This window comes from Aulostomus chinensis, chromosome 12 (genome assembly GCF_037954235.1).
Source record: "Aulostomus chinensis isolate RoL2024-O1b breed Wild chromosome 12, RoL_Achi_v1.0, whole genome shotgun sequence".
NCBI lineage: Eukaryota > Metazoa > Chordata > Actinopteri > Syngnathiformes > Aulostomidae > Aulostomus > Aulostomus chinensis.
This window is the reverse complement of record NC_141331.1, coordinates 24,327,212-24,345,708: the sequence shown is the minus strand read 5'-3', so window position 1 is coordinate 24,345,708 and position 18,497 is coordinate 24,327,212. Positions and strand designations below refer to the sequence as shown.

General features: G+C 43.2%; 1 protein-coding gene across 2 annotated transcripts in view; it reads right to left on the bottom strand.

The window, feature by feature from the left end:
* Window positions 1-16,722, bottom strand: part of slc15a2 (solute carrier family 15 member 2) — a 34,963-nt gene extending 18,241 nt beyond the window's left edge. Inside the window, exons 1-7 of one of the 2 annotated variants that reach the window (XM_086220862.1) lie at window positions 16,414-16,722; window positions 9,211-9,298; window positions 5,009-5,150; window positions 4,504-4,596; window positions 4,024-4,123; window positions 343-433; window positions 183-260 (exon numbers count right to left, since the gene is read on the bottom strand). In XM_086220862.1, the coding sequence (XP_086076988.1) occupies window positions 183-260; window positions 343-433; window positions 4,024-4,123; window positions 4,504-4,596; window positions 5,009-5,150; window positions 9,211-9,298; window positions 16,414-16,422 (601 nt within the window). In that variant the 5' untranslated portion in view covers window positions 16,423-16,722. The remainder of the gene's footprint in view (window positions 1-182; window positions 261-342; window positions 434-4,023; window positions 4,124-4,503; window positions 4,597-5,008; window positions 5,151-9,210; window positions 9,299-16,413) is intronic. The other variant, XM_086220861.1, reaches the window with a different exon arrangement.
* Between the last annotated feature and the right edge of the window lie 1,775 nt (window positions 16,723-18,497).

The window sequence follows — 18,497 nt, the reverse complement described above, 5'->3', positions numbered from 1 at the left end:
CTGATGAAACTATCACAGCCCTCAAAAAACAAAAACCCTAATGTAAGGAATTATTACTTAAAAATGTTAGCTAATTAAAGCGTCTGGTAAAAGAGTCACATATGTGTTAAACGGTCACAGTCAGAACCTTCACTCCTGTACAGGTTAAATGTGAAGGAATGAGGGGATGGATGGACACCCACCTAGAGCCACGACCATCAGAGCTGCAGGAACCCCAAAGGCAAGAGCATAGCAATCCCCACCGAAACACTGCACATCACCTGGAGGAGGGAATGCAGCATTAATACGAACATAAACAACATATCAGATCATGTATAAAGAGAGCATGTTGAGCATCCTCACCTCTCAGTATGGGTGTGATCACGGTTGACAAGAGGCTCCCTGCATTGATGGACATGTAGAAAATGGAGAAGAATTTCTGCCTCTCACTGACCTGGATGGAATCAATCAACAGATACTTCTGCGTTCACATGTGATGCTTTGACAACATGATACTTTGTAAAATGTTGGTTCCCCTCCAAAAAATCTAAAGACAACTTTCGGCAACACCAGTAAACTGCTCATTAAACTATGAGCTGATATAGACAAGAATGTGCAGCAATTCAGCCAACTGAACTGCAGAGGTGTTGATTTCAGCGCTAGACACATAGTCTTCTGATAAACATTTCACAATAAAAGAGGAATAAGAGAATTGCTCAAGTGTACTTGCGAAATTATTGTCAGAGGTATTGCAAACACAGGATTTTCCAGACTCACACATTGAAGGTTTTATGTAGGGGGAAAAAAGTGAACCGACTGCAGAAGTGAAAACTGTCTTCTGCTTTAAATATTCTCTCAAATGTCCCTTTGTATACAAGTTTGTGAGAAAATGTCTGACCCTTCCTCTCATTACCTCAGTGAACATTTCCTGAGTTCATGGTCAAAGAGGCTATGCTATGATTGGCTACTAGGTCAGTCATTTAACACCCATTATGAGACTAAACCGCTTTGGCAACTTGAGGTGGGTGATGATCTCCCTTGCCTCAATCCCATGTAAGTCCCAACAAGCCTCCTTAAGGATGCCTTCCCTCTAGTCAACACTTCTATATGAAATCAAATTAATCTTTCCTTAGTCACAGGTTATGTGCCACAGGCCTTTAAGGTGGCTGTCATCAACCCTTTACTTAAAAAAACCTTCTCTTGACCCAGATGTGCTAGCCAACTATAGGCCAATATCCAACCTCCCCTACATCTCCAAGATCCTTGAGAAGGTTGTCCTGGAGCAGCTACATGAACATCTGCACAGCAACGAGCTCTTTGAAGCCTTCCAGTCTGGATTCAGGGAACACCATAGCACTGAAACAGCACTGGTCAGAGTCTCTAATGATCTTCTCATAGCTTCAGACAGAGGTCTTGTCTCTGTGCTTGTCCTTTTGGACCTCAGTGCTGCATTTGACACCATCGACCACAGCATCCTACTTCAGAGACTAGACCATGACATTGGGATTAAAGGAACTGCCCTAAAATGGTTTAAGTCCTACTTATCTGACAGGTTTCAGTTTGTTAATGTTAATAATGACTATTCTGAGTATAGCAGAGTTACATATGGTGGACCACAGGGTTCAGTTTTAGGACCGATTCTCTTCACTCTTTACATGCTCCCATTAGGTGACATAATCCAGAAGCACTCGATCAACTTCCACTGTTATGCAGATGACACACAACTTTACTTGTCGATGGAGCCAGACGACACAAGCCAGTTTACTCATCTGCAAGACTGCCTGAAAGACATTAAATCCTGGATGTCCTCTAACTTCTTAATGCTCAATTCAGATAAAACTGAGGTAATCATTTTTGGACCTAAACACCACAAGGACACACTCTTGAATCGGATCTCTACTCTAGATGGCATCACCCTAACTCCGAGTACATCTGCTAGGAACCTTTGGGTCATTTTTGACCAGGACCTTTCCTTCAGCTCCCACATAAAGCATGTGACTAGGACCGCCTTCTTCCATCTGCGAAGTATCGCTAAGATTAGGAATATCCTTTCCCAGAGTGATGCTGAAAAACTGGTGCATGCATTTATCACTTCTCGGCTGGACTACTGCAACTCTCTCCTGTCAGGATGTCCTAAATACTCTCTAAAGAGTCTCCAGCTGGTCCAGAACGCTGCAGCGAGGGTTTTGACGGGAGTTAAGAAGAGAGAACACATCTCTCCCACTTTAGCTTCTCTCCACTGGCTTCCTGTAGGATCTAGAATCGACTTCAAAATCCTTCTGCTGACTTATAAGGCTCTCAATGATAAATCTCCATCCTATTTGAAAGAGCTTATTAGTCCCTACTGTCCGACCAGAGCACTCCGCTCCCAGAATGCAGGTCTTTTAGTGATTCCCAGTATCAATAAAAACAGACTGGGAGGTAGAGCCTTTAGTTACCGGGCTCCTCTACTGTGGAACGAGCTCTCTCCATGGGTCAGAGAGGCAGACACTTAACTACGTTTAAGTCCAGGCTTAAGACTTTCCTTTATGACAGAGCCTTCAGTTAGGACTGGTTCAGGTAGCTCTGAACCATTGATAGCTATGCTGCTACAGGCTTAGACTGCTGGGGGACACATCAGGTTACATGGAGCCCTTCCCTCCTCTCCTCTCCTCTCCCCCTCTCTCCTCCTCTCCTCCCTGCACATTTTTGGAACTGTCATTACCATTACTTGTTGCACTTTGTAGTTTGGCCTTGGTGTCTCACAGTCTCTCTGTGTTTCCACAGATCCACCAGAGCCCCAACCGCCGCCTGCATTGCCCCCCCCCCCTCTTATTCCCTACTGTTACACTGGCCTGCGCTCCCCTTCCATGAACCAGTCTACCATCCAGTCCCCCATCAAGCTGGCTTGCTCTCCCTGCCTCCCCTACCAGAAGCTTCCTTCTTCAACTGTTATTAACATTTCCATGTTTCCCACATTTTGCATTGTAAACTGTTTTCTTGTCTGTAACAACATCTACTGCACGTCTGTCCGTCCTGGTGAGGGATCCTCCTCTGTTGCTCACCCTGAGGTTTCTCAGATTTTTCCCTGTTAAAAGGGTTTTCTATGGAGTTTTTCCTCAGTCGATGTGAGGGTCTAAGGGCAGAGGATGTTGTTATGATGCCATGTGAAGCCCTTTGAGACAAACTGTTTGTGAAAACAGGCTCTACAAATAAAATTGCCTTGCCTTGCCATGTCCATCCTCAGAGAGAGGCATGAGAGCTGTGATTTTTGATGGCTGTGGTTTTATTTTGATATTATCTTCATCAGTAATGCAGAGGTGGAACAAAAAGTGGAAAACCCGACAAGTCCAAACTACATGTTACACACATGTTTTCAGCTATGCCTATTGATTTCTACTTTACCAGTCACCAGAAATGTCTCCATCAATAATTTTGCAACATTTATGCAGGGGCGGAGACAGAGGACAACAACAGTTATCCCTGATATCTCACTGCCCGCCAAAATATTCAGTTACTCATAATGATGCACTGTTGAAAAAAAACCACAAAAAAAACGAGCAGCCTCTAATTGATAGGTGACTTTTTCAAATTTAAAAGCCCCAGCTTTGCCAGACAGAGTGGTTTTCTACACATTTGATCACATTAGGCTAGAAAAAGGGCATCGTGTGTGTGTGTGTGTGTGTGTGTGTGTATTAGTGATCATTTCGAGGATCTTTTATTCACTGTAGCAACTGAGAATGTAGTACTTTGAGAATACTTTGCATAGACATGTGCTGCAATGGTAGTATAATCATAACGCACAGATTTATCAGTTCAATACTAATCATTAACCTCGTATGGACATCTATGCCATGTCATGACCACAAGCATCTTTGACCACATCAAATATAAAACTCTAGTTCTGCTGCTGCATTCACTATAGGCTATACGTGTTGTAATAAAACTCCATTTTACATTTTTTCTGGCATGGTAGTGAAAGTTATGGTACTGTGAGTGTTTGAACAGAACAATAGCGAGGATTCTTCCACATCTTTGGACTAAAGAGGAGGTGTGGTGCCTTACATGCTCCTCCTCAAACTGGTCTCCTCCAAATGCTGCGACGCAGGGTTTGATTCCTCCGGTGCCAAAAGCTATCAGGATCAAACCCAGCATGGACAAAGAGCTACAACAGACACACAAGAACAACTGCAGGTGATGCTATGCGATGTATATTGCGTATTTGTCAACTGTCAGCTGTAACTGTTAACTGAGGGGCATGTGCTATTGTTGAACTGACTGAACAAGGAATCCAGAAAAAAATGACCAGTCAGGTGATGAGAAAAAGCATCTTTGAATCAGTGCCCACATTTGAGATGTGCTGAATGATTCAAATAGAAATAAATGGGCATTTCAATCGGATTAGCGCTCATTTCATTCATGCATTTGCTCTTCCTGCACTCTCACATCCCTCTTTGCTTTGTGCTCCTTCAGATATTCAGATTCATTGTGGGCAATTCTTCCTGAGGTCACCAAGTCCATGCGCATTCATCAAAAGTTACTCACATGTGTACATCATTATTCCCCACAGTGGGAATAGCTCCGACTGACTTGACCACGTGGCCAATCACGTAGACGATGGACAGGTAGATGATGGTCCTGTTGGAAGACAGCTGTCATCTTGTTCATTCAGAGCAACCAAAAATTTGGGAAATACAATTTATATTCTAAAAATATAATATTGTCCATCCTCCCCAGAGCCAGACCAGCAGAGAGATATCCTTCTCTCCTGTGTGCTGCATTAGGGAGCAGAACTGCGGGTTAGCTTAGCACAATAAATGGCAGTGGATGGACAGATTAGCATACCTCCATCAGCCACACTCAGCTTCAAAAAATCTGAAGGTTCTTCTTTCAGTATTCAGGTTCAGGGGTTGTTCCTTTTACTTTGGTACCATAACATACAATTGCCTTGTAGCTTTGTAAAATTATATGTATACTCCTGAAGACACCAAAGTGTCTGAGGGATGTGTTGGTTGTCGTTACATGGTTTGTTACTACTACAAGGACTCACTTGTATTTTCCAAGCCAGGAGTCAGCAATGAGGGCTCCCAGGATGGGTGTGAAGTAGCAGAGGCTGCTGAAGGCATGGTAGACAGCAGTGGAGAGGTCCTTGTCCCAGTGCAGGTAGGTGAGGAAGTAAAGAGTCAGCACCGCTGGGAGAAGACACACAAGCAAGAGCAGCGAGTCAGTGCTCAAATACCACATTTAAGGAAAGAACACTTCCTACCCTGTTTGCATCAAAGTCTTTAAATGCTGCATAGTCAAAGCATTCACTCAAGCCCCATCAATTTCACTCAGTCAGTTTGTATTTATCAGGTATTTATGTCTACATGGAGATAAATCTACCACATGAAACAAAAAAAGGAGCTGCAAGATATAAAGAGATAAAATAAGAGACAAAATATGAATTACTCGTGTAAATTAAAATGAATCAAACCCTAAAACTACAGAAGGAAAACATTGTATAACTTAAACTATGAATTCCTCCGTCAAACAATCTCATCAAATGTCTCCTCAGATATGAGGATTTGCTGCTTTTCTCTGTTTTATTCATTGAAAATTAAATACTTTGGGATTTTTGTTGCTGTTGTTGTTGTTTAAGGGCGGCACAGTAGTGCAGTGGTCAGCACTGTCGGCTCACAGCAAGAGGGTTCCGGGTTTGAGCCCCGGCTGCAGCATGGGGTCTTTCTGTGTGAGTCTCCATGTTCTCCCTGTTCCTGCGTGGGTTCTCTCTGGTACTCCGGCTTCTTCCCACAGTCCAAAGACATCAAGAGGGGACCAGGTTAATCCAGACTCTAAATTGACCGTAGGTGTGAATGGTTGTCTGTCTATATGTGTTGGCCCTGCCATGGACTGGTGACCCATCCAGGGGTGAACCCCACGTCTCACCCGAATGGCGCTGGAATAGGCTCCAGCCTTAACAGGATAAGCAGAAGAAAATGGATGGATGGATGGACTGTTCGTTAGACAAAACAAACTTAACAAAACTTTGAAATTATCACTTCAGTGTTTTTGAAATTTGTGACAACATTTTTGGACATTTACAGATAATGTTAGTCATCAGTCATGCTAAGGAGGGGGGCAGATTGTTTTTCATTGTCTTTAACATGAGATATAAAGCCATTTTTCTACCATGAATATGTGTAGGACTTCATGTGTATCCGGATAAAAGTTTTGATCAAAGTGATGTCAATTCAATCAATCTTCAGTTCAGACTAGTATCCTGGAATCCCCCCCAAAAAAATGTTGTAATGGTTCTAGAAAAAAATATCCACCTGAGTGTTTCAGCAGCATACCTGATTGTTCAAGGTTCATGTTTAATTTTACAAATAAATGTCACAACTTCTCCATGATTGTGAGTAAAATTTTCTGCAATTAATTTCATCATCAGTTAAATCAGTGTTACGATTAATTGATCGTTTTTTCTGAAAAACTGTCAAGAAAATGGAACAGTGATGTGTTCAATAGCTTCTTGTGTCCATCCAACAGTCCAAAACACAAGAGAAAAAGCAGACACTCCTGATGTTTAAGAATCTGGAACCAGCTAAAGTTTGACAGACCATCCATCCATCCATTTTCTTCTACTTATTCTGTTAAGGGTCGCACGGGGGCTGGAGCCTATTCCAGCAGCTGGTTCACCCCGGACAGGTCACCAGTCCATCGCAGAGCCAACACATACAGATAGACAACCATTCACACTCACAGTCACACCTACGGTCAATTTAGAGTATCAATCAGCCTCGTCCCCTCTTGATGTCTTTGGACTGTGGGAGGAAGCTGGAGTACCAGAGAGAACCCACACAGGCACAGGGAGAACATGGAGACTCCACACAGAAAGATCCTGTGACGGAGCCAGGGCTCAAACCCGGAACCTTCTTGCTGTGAGCCGACAGTGCTGACCACTGCACTACCACTTCATTAATCAATGATAAAATTGGTTTTATTATTTTATGTTGATCGACTTATCATTAATCAGATCTAAATAATAAAGAGGATAAAAGGGAACATGAGCTAATCTGTTAAACAAACTTTTTCTCCTCACTAATCAGCACAAATCCTTACTTGAGATGGAAATGATGACATGAGAGTATAATAGGTTTTTCCGCCGCATGCTTGTGTAGTGTGTGTGTGTGTGTGTGTGTGTGTGTGTAGTGTGTGAAGTGACATACAATGTGACTGACATGTGAGAAGAAGTGAGGTCATGTGGGAGCCCTATCTTATCAGTTTAGTGTAGGCTCTCTGTTCTATTGTCCTCACACACAAGATGAACCAAGATGGGCATCATCACTCACTCTCTCACGCCACTTCCTGTCAACCACTCACATACATATATTCAAATATATACAATACATATTAAAGCTAATGTGTGACTATAATTCTTCACCAGAGGAATATTCTACAATAACCCTGTCACTGTCAGATTGTATTCTGACCTGTTTCCCCCTCTACCCTCCCTCCCAGAAAAATAAGGAGCAAAAAAACAATTAGAGGCGAGGTGCGACCTAGATGGGTCACCAGTCTGTCACAAGGCCATCAGGAACAATTAGGGGTTCAGTATCTTGCTCAAGGATACCTTGACATGGTCACCGGGGGAAGTGAGGATCAAACCAGCGACCCTTCGGTTGCGATATGGCTGTGCTACGACTGAGCCATGCCACCCTTGTCCTTCATTGCACCTCTAACAAACATCAATGATTCCATAGACATAGGTGTTTTTCCAGACACCTGAAAAGTTTCTGTTATTACACCAATCCTTAAGTCCGGAGACTCCACTCAGACTAATAACTATAGCCAATCAGTATACTCCATTCTATATCAAAGATAGGAGAGAAACTGGTTGCAGAAAAACTTGTATACCATTTAAATACAAGTCCATATATGTTTGATAGACCACCAATTTGGCTTCAGAGAACAACACTCTGTGGAGACAGCTGTGTGCTACTTCTTGGAAACCATAAAATCCAAGCTTGATACATGTGGGGATGTTGGAGCTGTGTTCCATGACATGGGTAAGGCTTTCGACACAGTCAACCATAATTTATTAATAACGAAGTTGACTCATTTTAATTTCTCTGAGAAATCACTGAATTGGATGGAATCATATCTTTCATCAAGACTCCAATGTGTTAAGGTCCAAAACATGAAATCTAGGTCTTGTGCAAATAACCTAGGAGAACCCCAAGGTTCAATCCTGGGACCTCTATTATTTGGCTTACTGATAAATGACTTGGCAAGTTACTGTCCATCAAGAGTGACCTGCCAACTGTATGCAGATGATTCTGTGCTGTATGTACACACAAAAGTGCAAGCTGCAAAACAACTTACAGCTACTATAAGCACTGAGTGCAACTGGTTAGAGAGCTCTCACCAATACTAAAATGTGTCCAAGACTGTCTATGTATTTTTTTAAAAAGGTAAATCAGTCTGACACAGACACTATAATATCTTTGTTAGACGAAAATGGCTTGAAGTAGTCCAAGAGTTTAAATACCTAGGTGTGGTCTTGGACTCACAACTGAGCTTCAAGCAGCACACAAAAAAAACTGCAAACAACATGAAATTGAATTTGTCTAACTTCAGATACATACGAAACAACCTCACTTTTGAAGCAGCTAGGCTATACTTTGATGCAATGATCATGTCCCACATGACCTATTGCATAACCAGCTGGGCCTCAGCTTCTAAGACAACCCTTAAGCCCCTTGAGACAACATATAAACAAGCTATAAGAGTTTTAGATCAAAAACTTAAAATGTATCATCACTATCAGATTTTAGAGAAACTTCAGTTGCTAGACATGGAAAACACTGTGAAATATACTGATACTGTTCTAGTTTTTAAGGTCCTTCATGGTCCAGCTCCACCTCCTATACAGCAATATATGAAAAGGAACACAAACAGCACAACCAGAGCAGGCCCCAGAGGTAATTGCAATGTTCCCCTTGGGAGAAGTGCTTTTGGTCAAGCAATTTTTTTCCTATAGAGCAACCAAAACCTGGAACTCTATACCAAGTGCAATACGCAAACTATCCACTCTCACCTCATTTTCCAAACATCTTAAAAAATGGCTTTCGGAAAATCAAACCTGAAATTGATGTTAAAATGATCTCAGGCATGTATAGGAGGAATTGACTGGATTAATAGGAATGTTCCTATCCTTTGGATCAGGTTGATCTATTATTCACATGTTACCCAGACTAAGAGTTTGCATACCTTTCATTCCATAGTAGGAGAAGCGTTCGCAGAATTCGTTCACCACTATGAAGCAAATGCTGGCTGGGTAATTTGTCCCACATAGTTTCTAGAAAAGAGAGAGTTTTAAAACAAGAGACAGTGTGAGACATATACCTCAGAACACTAACATTAAAATTAGTAACACCATCACTAACTTTGGGTATATTTTACCCAATATAAAACATCCATCCATCCATTTTCTACCACTTATCTGTTAAGGGTTGCGGGCGGGGCAACTCATCTAGACAGACAACCATTCACACTCACAGCCACTCCCACGGTCAATTTAGAGTATTCAATTAACTTCGTCCCCTCTTGCATGTCTTTGGACTGTGGGAGGAAGCTGGAGAACCCACGCAGGCACAGGGAGAACATGCAGACTCCACACAGAAAGATCCCGTGCCCAAGCCGGGACTCGAATCCGGAACCTTCTTGCTGTGAGGCGACAGTGCTGACCACTGCACCACCGTGCCGCCTCCGATACAATATTCCTGATAAAATATAGTTTTAATCAAAATATATTAAAGTACAGAACTGCATACCAAATTGAAGTATTCTTCTTTAATTACCCAATATGCAATGTCACATGAAATGTAAAAAGGTACCATGAGGAACCCTATAAAATTACATGAAATGTTGCCTCACCGGGTTTCGTTCAGCAGCCATCTGTATAAAGAATAAATAAAAAAAGTTTTTAAAAAAATCTGAGAACCCACAAGCCTATCCCGATCCAAGCAAAAAAATGCAGAAATCGCACCGATTGATCGGTCGATCCTTAGTCCGGACCACTGTTATGGAGCTTATAAATCCTTTCTGAGAGCATCCTTTGCCATGTTTGCCAACAATGTCATCTATATGTCTCCGATTTACCAACTGTCCAGAAGGAAACAAACCTGAGCAATGTTTGGTTTGGTTGGTAGAATCTATCCAGCACTTACAGGATTGCTATTAACTTTAGCCATCCATTTTCTTCCACTTATCCTGTTAAAGGGTGTGTGTGTGTGTGTGTGTGTGTGTGTGTGTGTGTGTGTGTGTGTGTGTGTGTGTGTGTGCGCGCGCGTGCGCACGCGCGGGGGCTGGGGCTGGGGCTGGCCTAGCCCAGCAGCTTTCAGGCAAGAACGGACATGTTCATGGTCATGGACAGGTCACCAGTCCATTGCAGGGCCAACACATATAGACAGACAACCATCCACACTCACAGTCACACTGACGGTCAATTTAGAGAATCAATCAGCCTCGTCCACATCTGAATGTCTTCGGACTGTGGAAGGAAGCCGGAGTACCTGGAGAGAACCCACACAGGCACAGGGAGAACATGCAGACTCCACACAGAAAGATCCCGTGCCCAGCTCGCCTCGCTCGCCTCACATCAAGAAGGTACAGGGTTCGACTCCCAGCTCGGGAGTCGAACCCGGAACCTTCTTGATGTGAGGCACCACCATGCCACCTCGATTTAACTATTCCATCCATCCATCGTCATCTTCCGCTTATTCCTTACTAGTAAGGGTTGCGGGGGTGCTGGAGCCTATCCCAGCATCTACGGGCGAGAGGCAGGGTTCACCCTGGATAGGTCACCAGTCCATCGCAGGGCCAACATACAGAGACGAACAACCATTCACACTCACATTCATACCTACGGTCAATTTAGAGAATCCAATCAGCCTCATCCCCAAATTGATGTCTTTGGATGGTGGGAGGAAGCCGGAGTACCAGAGAGAACCCACGCAGGCACGAGGAGAACATGCAAACTCCACACAGAAAGATCCCACGCCCAAGCCAGGACTCGAACCCGGAACCTTCTTGCTGTGAGGCCACAGTGCTAACCACTGCACAACCGTGCAGCCAATTTAACTATTCCCTGGAACTTAATTCATATTTTTCCAAAGAAATCACAGGTGTCTAAATCTCTTGACATTACAAAACAACGACGTCTTTAACTGGGGGATGTTATTCCGATGTTATTCCCGGTTCTAAAAGCAAGTTAAGCAGGAACATACATCTGTTCAAATCAACGAAATGTATACCATATTGGTGAAGATTGGTGAATGGTCATGCCCATCCCTGAACGGAGGAGGTGGCATTAATCACTCCCTATCACTCCCCTAGAATATGGTCCTGAGAACCCTCCCTCGGAAACTCAACACCCATGCACACTTGGCTCCCCCTGGTCCTAATGAGCAAATACTGGTTGGGTGAATGACCCCTTAATGACCCACTTGAGTACCAGCTGGGCCGACAACTCTCATGTGACCTCAGTGACTCTAAAACCTAGAGCTCACATGCTACCAACCACCCTGTGTAGAAGGTCACGCCAACAAAGAGTTATAAAAAGCCTGCAACTCCACCAGTGACTTAGAACTGAAGAAGTCACTTGGATCGGAAGCAAAATGTCTTCAAGCAAACTGAAACAGTCCAGTTGCCCCGTGCAGCACGTAAGAGCTAAATATAAACCATGCTGAGCTCTGGTGAGTCCCATCTTGTATGAAGCTGTTAGATATATCATTGCCTTGCGGTAAAAAACAAATAAAAAAATGTCCAATTTCCCTTGCCGGTAAGTCTGACTGTAAGATTGGTGATGACCATAACTTTTTTTTGAACTCTCATTCAATGTTTTATTGAAGAACCCTCTGTTTACCGGACTGCTCCACCACTACAAACAGAAACCCACGTCAACAGTACCCTTTGAGAAGTGACAGAGAAGAAAAGTCAAGGTCTTCCCAAGACTGGCAGCAGATTTCTTAAGAACTATGCAGAGCAGCTGCCTGACATGTTTTTTTTTTTAATTCTGTGTGTGCAAAGGCTTACCACTGTTATGTATTTTTATCTCAAGGCGAGAATGTTTCATGTTGATAACTCTTTCATGGAAATTATATATTCTTGTTTTAATGTGAAGATGGGCAGCAAAAGTGCAGGTAAAGAAACTGAATGAACTCTCCCTTTAGAGCCGGAGTCACAATGGAAGCCCAGTCTTTATCTGCCAAGCATACTCACCTCTTGTTGGAAAATACAAGCCTCTGGTCACAGATACATTCAGCTGAGGTGCTTGAGTATAAGACTAACTCATCCCTGTTACCGTTGCTACATGTGACACATTCATGTGACATACATGTGACACTTCTCAATGTCCAATCACCTAAATCGGCTGCTCAGTTAAACAGCAGGAAGTTTTCATCCCTTCGTCTGTATGTCATGTGAGATCGCATCATGTAACCCTAGTCCTGAATGCTTTTGCATTGTGTGTTTACACAGTGTTCAGGCATCATTGCTATTGTCTTCAAAATCTTTACATTATGTTTTACAATAACGAAACAATAATGTTGATATGTATATTATCTAATAAGCATGTTCCCACTGCTTATTTGAATGGAACTTGGGTCACTTGAAACTAGACAGTTGCCCATGAAAGATTTGTCCCTGATTGCTCCCATTGGTTTACGTCCCTCTATCAGTATATTGGTACCTCTGTCAGTTGCAGAGTATCCACATGAGATGCTCTGCTTTGTTAACGTGCCTTTTTTCAAAACTTATTTGGGGGTTGCATGCACGCTTGCAGCCTCATCCACACAGTGAGCCAACGAGGCGACCAGCAGCAAGTTTGCATGAACCATTAGCATAACAGTGCTGTGCCATGGAGACAGTTTAAAACTACGGTGGAGCCACTGTGAGTTTAGGTTTCAATGCAGAGTGCAGCTTGCACACTGTGGTTTGCAGTCTGCAGCTTGCACAATGCAAAGACAACCCCGACCTTGAAGCCTGTGCCTAAAAAAAATAATAAAAAGACTACAAAAAAACAAAAAAACAATGACACAACAGGGAGAGTATCTTCCAGTCTAAACTCTGATTACACATTAGGCCGCTGAAGGGTGGCTTTAGGTTCTATTTCACCTAAACTGACTGGTGGTAAAGCAGCAGCACCAGCCACAGCAGCTAAACATTCCATTCCCATTCAAATAAATAAAACTACATCTTTGCAACAATGGCTGACTAGGTCTGAATCCAGCCTTAAGATAAGATAAACCTTTATTTGTCTCTCAGTGTGGAAATTGGCAATTTATTTGCATTACACATGACAGGGCTGTTATGACATGTCTAAAATATAAATAAAAATATATCTTTCGCACTGTCAATGGCAATTCTATATCTCTAGATCCCCAAAACCATGATTTTGACCGAAACAGTTACAGATATTGGACAAAATTAGAATTGTTCCGGCAACAGATGTTCAGGTCTTGAGGAAGCAGAGCCAAATGCAAATGATACAGCAGGAGGAGATGAGGACCTGTAGATGATATTGACAGAAACAAAGTCAGGAGTGCCCTCTACACTCTGTTGAATGCACCACTTTGAACGTAAGATATCTGGTATGATTGTTAACATCCATCTGAATGAACCCATTTGGGCTGAAAGACAGAGGAGCGGCAGGGTCTACTGCTGGGGGTACTGTCCCTGCACCCTGCAGCCTGAGGTACACTGGAGACGGGTGTTATGTGTTACATCAGCAGCGCAGCGCATAGCAAGGTTTGTTTGCGGCCAAATTTTCTCAGTTTGTGCAAGAGATTCTATCATTTTAAATACCTGGAACACTGTCTTGTCCTGAGTAAAGAATGCATCAGGTTCTATTTCACCTAAAGTGACTGGTGGTAAAGCAGCAGCCCAACCCACTGTAGATTAGACACCCCATACCTGTTCTAATAAATGAGACATCTCATTTTCACATTAGTGCTTGACGAGGTCTGAATCCAGCCTTACGCATTGCAGGCCAGTTATAGCATGTCTAACATACACAACAATAAAATATCCTTCGAACTGGCAATGACACAAAAGAGGGGAAGTCCTCAAATTGCAAGAAAAGCAATTTTTATCACTAGATCCTCAGAAACATGATTTTGACCCCAGTCGTTACAGATAAGGGATAAAATTAGAATTGTGCCGGCAACAGATTTTCAGGTCTTGAGGAGGCAGGAGCCAAATGCAAATGATCCAGCAGGAGGAGATGAGGAACTCAGATGATATTGATAGAAACAAAACAACAACTCCAAACCTACACACTGATCAAAATGTGAATGACAAGCACAAGGAATGAGGACGACGGCCAGGGATGACACAGGGAGGACAAAGGGCACAACGACAGCGATCCAACGGAGACAAGACAAACTAACAAACCAACCAGAAACTGAGGGAGCATGAGAGAGCCGAGGGGCTGATGAAGAGTGACTGACAAATGACACTCAGGTGATCACACAAAAAGTGACATCACGGGACACATGAAGGACATCCATTTCAGTTTAAAACAGGAACTGGAAAAATAGCAGTTCAAAACTAGACAGTCTATGATAATATGCCTTCGAAAATAAATGTCCACAGATGGGACCATGACACCGATGATTATACTAGAAGTAAAAAAACAGCTGGAAACCTTGTGTTCGGAGCAGTCTGAAGGCTAGCTTCTTCCACACTAGCATTCCCTCGAGACAGCATATGTCTCATTCATTATTTGAATATTTTAGCAACCCTTAAAGAAACAACCTTCCTCTCCTGTCTATGTGCTTCAGAGCTCTAGACCCCCACCACATGGTTGCTCACAGGTTAGCCTAGCGGCAATGAATGCTAATGGTGGGGCAGTAGAACACCACCACAAATGGAATCAAATAGCTGTCTGTCTGGTTGTGGCCTGGAACTCCCTCATGCATGCAGAGAGGCAAGACAGGTAGCTATCTACCTATATAACCCTATCGATGATATAACCCTGCTGTGCTATAACTGCTGCTAGCTATCTGTAACCCAGGCACAAAAAAAAAAAAAAAATTATACAATAAATAACTAGGAGCATATTTTCCAAAATGTTGTCATGTTTTTTTTTAATATAAACATCCAGCATTTTATGGCCCCTCTTTAAAATACGGCCAAGCTGAAATACCAGGGACTTTCACCAATGTCTCCATTTCTTGTAAACTTCGCAGCCCTACAGCACCAACGGAGTCGGTGGAGCAGGTAAACACAACAAAGCTTCACCCCGCTGACCTTCCACATCATGAACAACTACGGTGCGTTTCAAGCATGAGAGGATCGTGAGCAGACTGTCACCCCTTTAGCTTGTTTCTGATTGGAGGAAATGAACAACAATTCAATGTCACAGCTGTCCCTGATTATTACTCTTAACTGAATACCATTTAATGCGACTCTATGCCGCCGCAGTTTAATACCTGAGATATTAAGTTGTACTCCACTTCAATTACCAGCCATGCAAATAAAATCTCTACTAATCTGACAAAAACTCAATTGTTCAGAGGACTGAAGTGCACAAAAACATCAAACAGCCGTAGGAAAGTAAAAGTAACTATACTCACACGCTTCTGTGATATCAGTATTTAATATAATTGCAAAATTAGTTTTGATATTGAATGTTTCCAGATAACTTTTTAATTAGCAAATTATTTCAAGATTTTTCTCAAGAATAAAAGTTATTTCATGTAATTATCTTGACAACACAGCTTTTTTAAAAAATAATTATGTGTAATTACAAGTAAGCCCATGCATTATTGACACAAGCTGTGGGTTTTTTTTATATTTTGAGACAGTTAATTAACCAATTGATGACGCTGATGATGCTGATGTTATCCTTAACCTTTCATCCTACTCCTTGCCTACAGAGAGCAGCATTACGATCACATACACAGGCAAGGCCTGTTTCAGCTTCCTTAAGTCAGGTAAAAGAAGTACTTCAGTATTTTTGAATGAACTTTTTCTTTTATCTCAGCCTGAACCGCAACAATCAGTCAAACATATGTAGGAAGATTTGCACCGTTATTAAAAATGACTGCAAGTTGGCAAATGTGTGTTTGTTGCATAGACGTGAGAGCGCATGGAATCTTTTCTTTTCCCTCTAAGGGACCTGCAGCACAGAGGATGCGGCCGATGCATCATCTGGTCGCGGATCAGCGAGGAGCGCTGCTGACAACTTCACACACGTCCTAAAAGTTCCATTTCCAAGATGAACCCACTTGTCTTCTAGACTTCAGCGCAGCTGCCGCTCCGAGGGTTCACGCTGCTCTAAAGGCTTTCTAGAATCTTTGAACAACAACAACAACAACAACAGAATCACACAAATAGAGCAAACGGAGCGACTGAGCTAAGCTCCACAAAGACTTTCTTTCTTTCTTTTTTCTTTTTTTTTTTTTTTACCTTGGTCATGGTGCTGCCTGCCGGGGGGTTCGGGATCTCTGGGGTTGCACCCGGCGCTGCTGCTGTCTGCCGTTCCTAGTCCGTCCCACTCGCCGTCCTGTCCTGTCCGTTGTTCGACTTCACTTCTGCTCAAGTTAATATTCCACCATTAAATGTACATGGGTTGGACCTCGAGCTCAGTAGGCAAGAATCCTGAGCAGACTATATTTAGAGGTAAAGACTCAAGCCCGTGTGTTCTAAAGGTTCCTCTACGTGAATATGTCGAGCTGCAGAGGGAGAATCTCCCCCACTACCGCTCATACAGACCCTTCCCATGAATTGATCGCATGTTTGTGTCTTTAAGTCACTTTGTGAGCAGCAGCGGCAGAGCCTCGAACTCGCCCTAACAATGGGGTCGTTGTTGGGCCCACCGCCGCAGCCCCGACTTTTCCAAGTGCTCTGGAGGTATCGGCCAAATTTCCTCAAGTCACAGGAGGGATGATCATTACTTCTAATTCACCTTGAACGATGAACCTGCCCAGTAAAGACCTCATAATTCCATTGGGAAGTGATATCCAAGTCATACTTTTACATGTGCCAATGAAATACAAATGAATTGGCGTGCACAATCACATTGCAAGTCATCAGTATGGGCATATACTCTAGCAGAAAGAATGCAGAAAAAATAGGATACCCAGATATTGTGCTAGTTGTTCAAATTGAGAAGGTTTCCATGTGATTTTCATTATCATATAAACTTGGTTTTACTCCAATAATATAGACATCACATTGGTGTGATTCAAAGATGGAAGTCCATCTTTGAACAGAGGAGGTGGACTGCGACATTTCCTTTCACCTATTTACAACCAAGTCCTTTCAAAGCTTCCCCAAAGACCTCAGCTGAAAGACCCATGTGGAACGGCTGATGCCAGCACAGCCCATTAGCATCTGAGTGGTCGGTGAAACTCCCTAACGACCACCCCTGAAACTCCCTGACACCTCAGGACGACTGTCGTTTGGAGAGGCCAGGTGAGTCTCGGGAGGGTCGTTTCCACCACAATAGCACTGACCACTCCCACATAGGTTTATAAGCTGGAGTTTCCACACTCTTCACTAGAACTGAAGAAGCCTCTCGGATGAGAGGTGAAACGTCTTCAAGATAAACTTACGTCCAGTTGACCAGATTTTACTTCGCTTCGATCTACGATGACCTGGATGAATGAGAACCTACACAGACGACTTCAATTTTGGAAGTATTTACACTCATGTTTGCTTAAGTATTGTATTCGCTCAGCTGCATACATTTGCAGCCTTGGCCTGACTTAGACTTTCTTTATTTGTCGTTTGGATTTTTGTCATAAATGAAATTCCAGTACGATGGCTCAGGCACCGCAGGAATTAGATAAGAACAATATGTACAGTGAAAAATAAATATGCAAAGCAAAAAGAAGAGATATAAAAAATGTTTTGTATAAAAAGACCGGTAGGATCATATAGTGCACAGGAGCAGGTGGCCCTAGAGAGTAAAGTGAAGATTTATATATAGATTGATAGCTATGCTGCTATAGGCTTAGACTGCCGGGGGACACATCAGGTTACATGGAGCCCTTCCCTCCTCTCCTCTCCTCTGCTCCTCTCCTCTCCTCTCCTCTCCTCTCCTCTCCTCTGCTCCTCTCCTCTCCTCTCCTCTCCTCTGCTCCTCTCCTCTCCTCTCTCTCCTCTCCTCTCCCCTCCTCTCCTCTGCTCCTCTCCTCTCCTCTCCTCTCCTCTCCCCTCCTCTGCTCCTCTCCTCTCTCCTCCTCTCCTCCCTGCACATTTTTGGAACTGTCATTACCATTACTTGTTGCACTTTGTAGTTTGGCCTTGGAGTCTCGCAGTCTCTCTGTGTTTCCACGGATCAACCAGAGCTCCATCTCTCTGCTCCAACCGCCGCCTGCATTGCCCCCCCCCCCCCCGTTTTTTGTTGTTTTTTTTTCCCTGCTGTTACACCAGCCTGCGGTCCCCTTCCATGAACCAGTCTGCCATCCAGTCCCCCATCAAGCTGGCTTGCTCTCCCTGCCTCCCTTCCCATGAACCAGTCTTCCATCCAGTCCCCCATCAAGCTG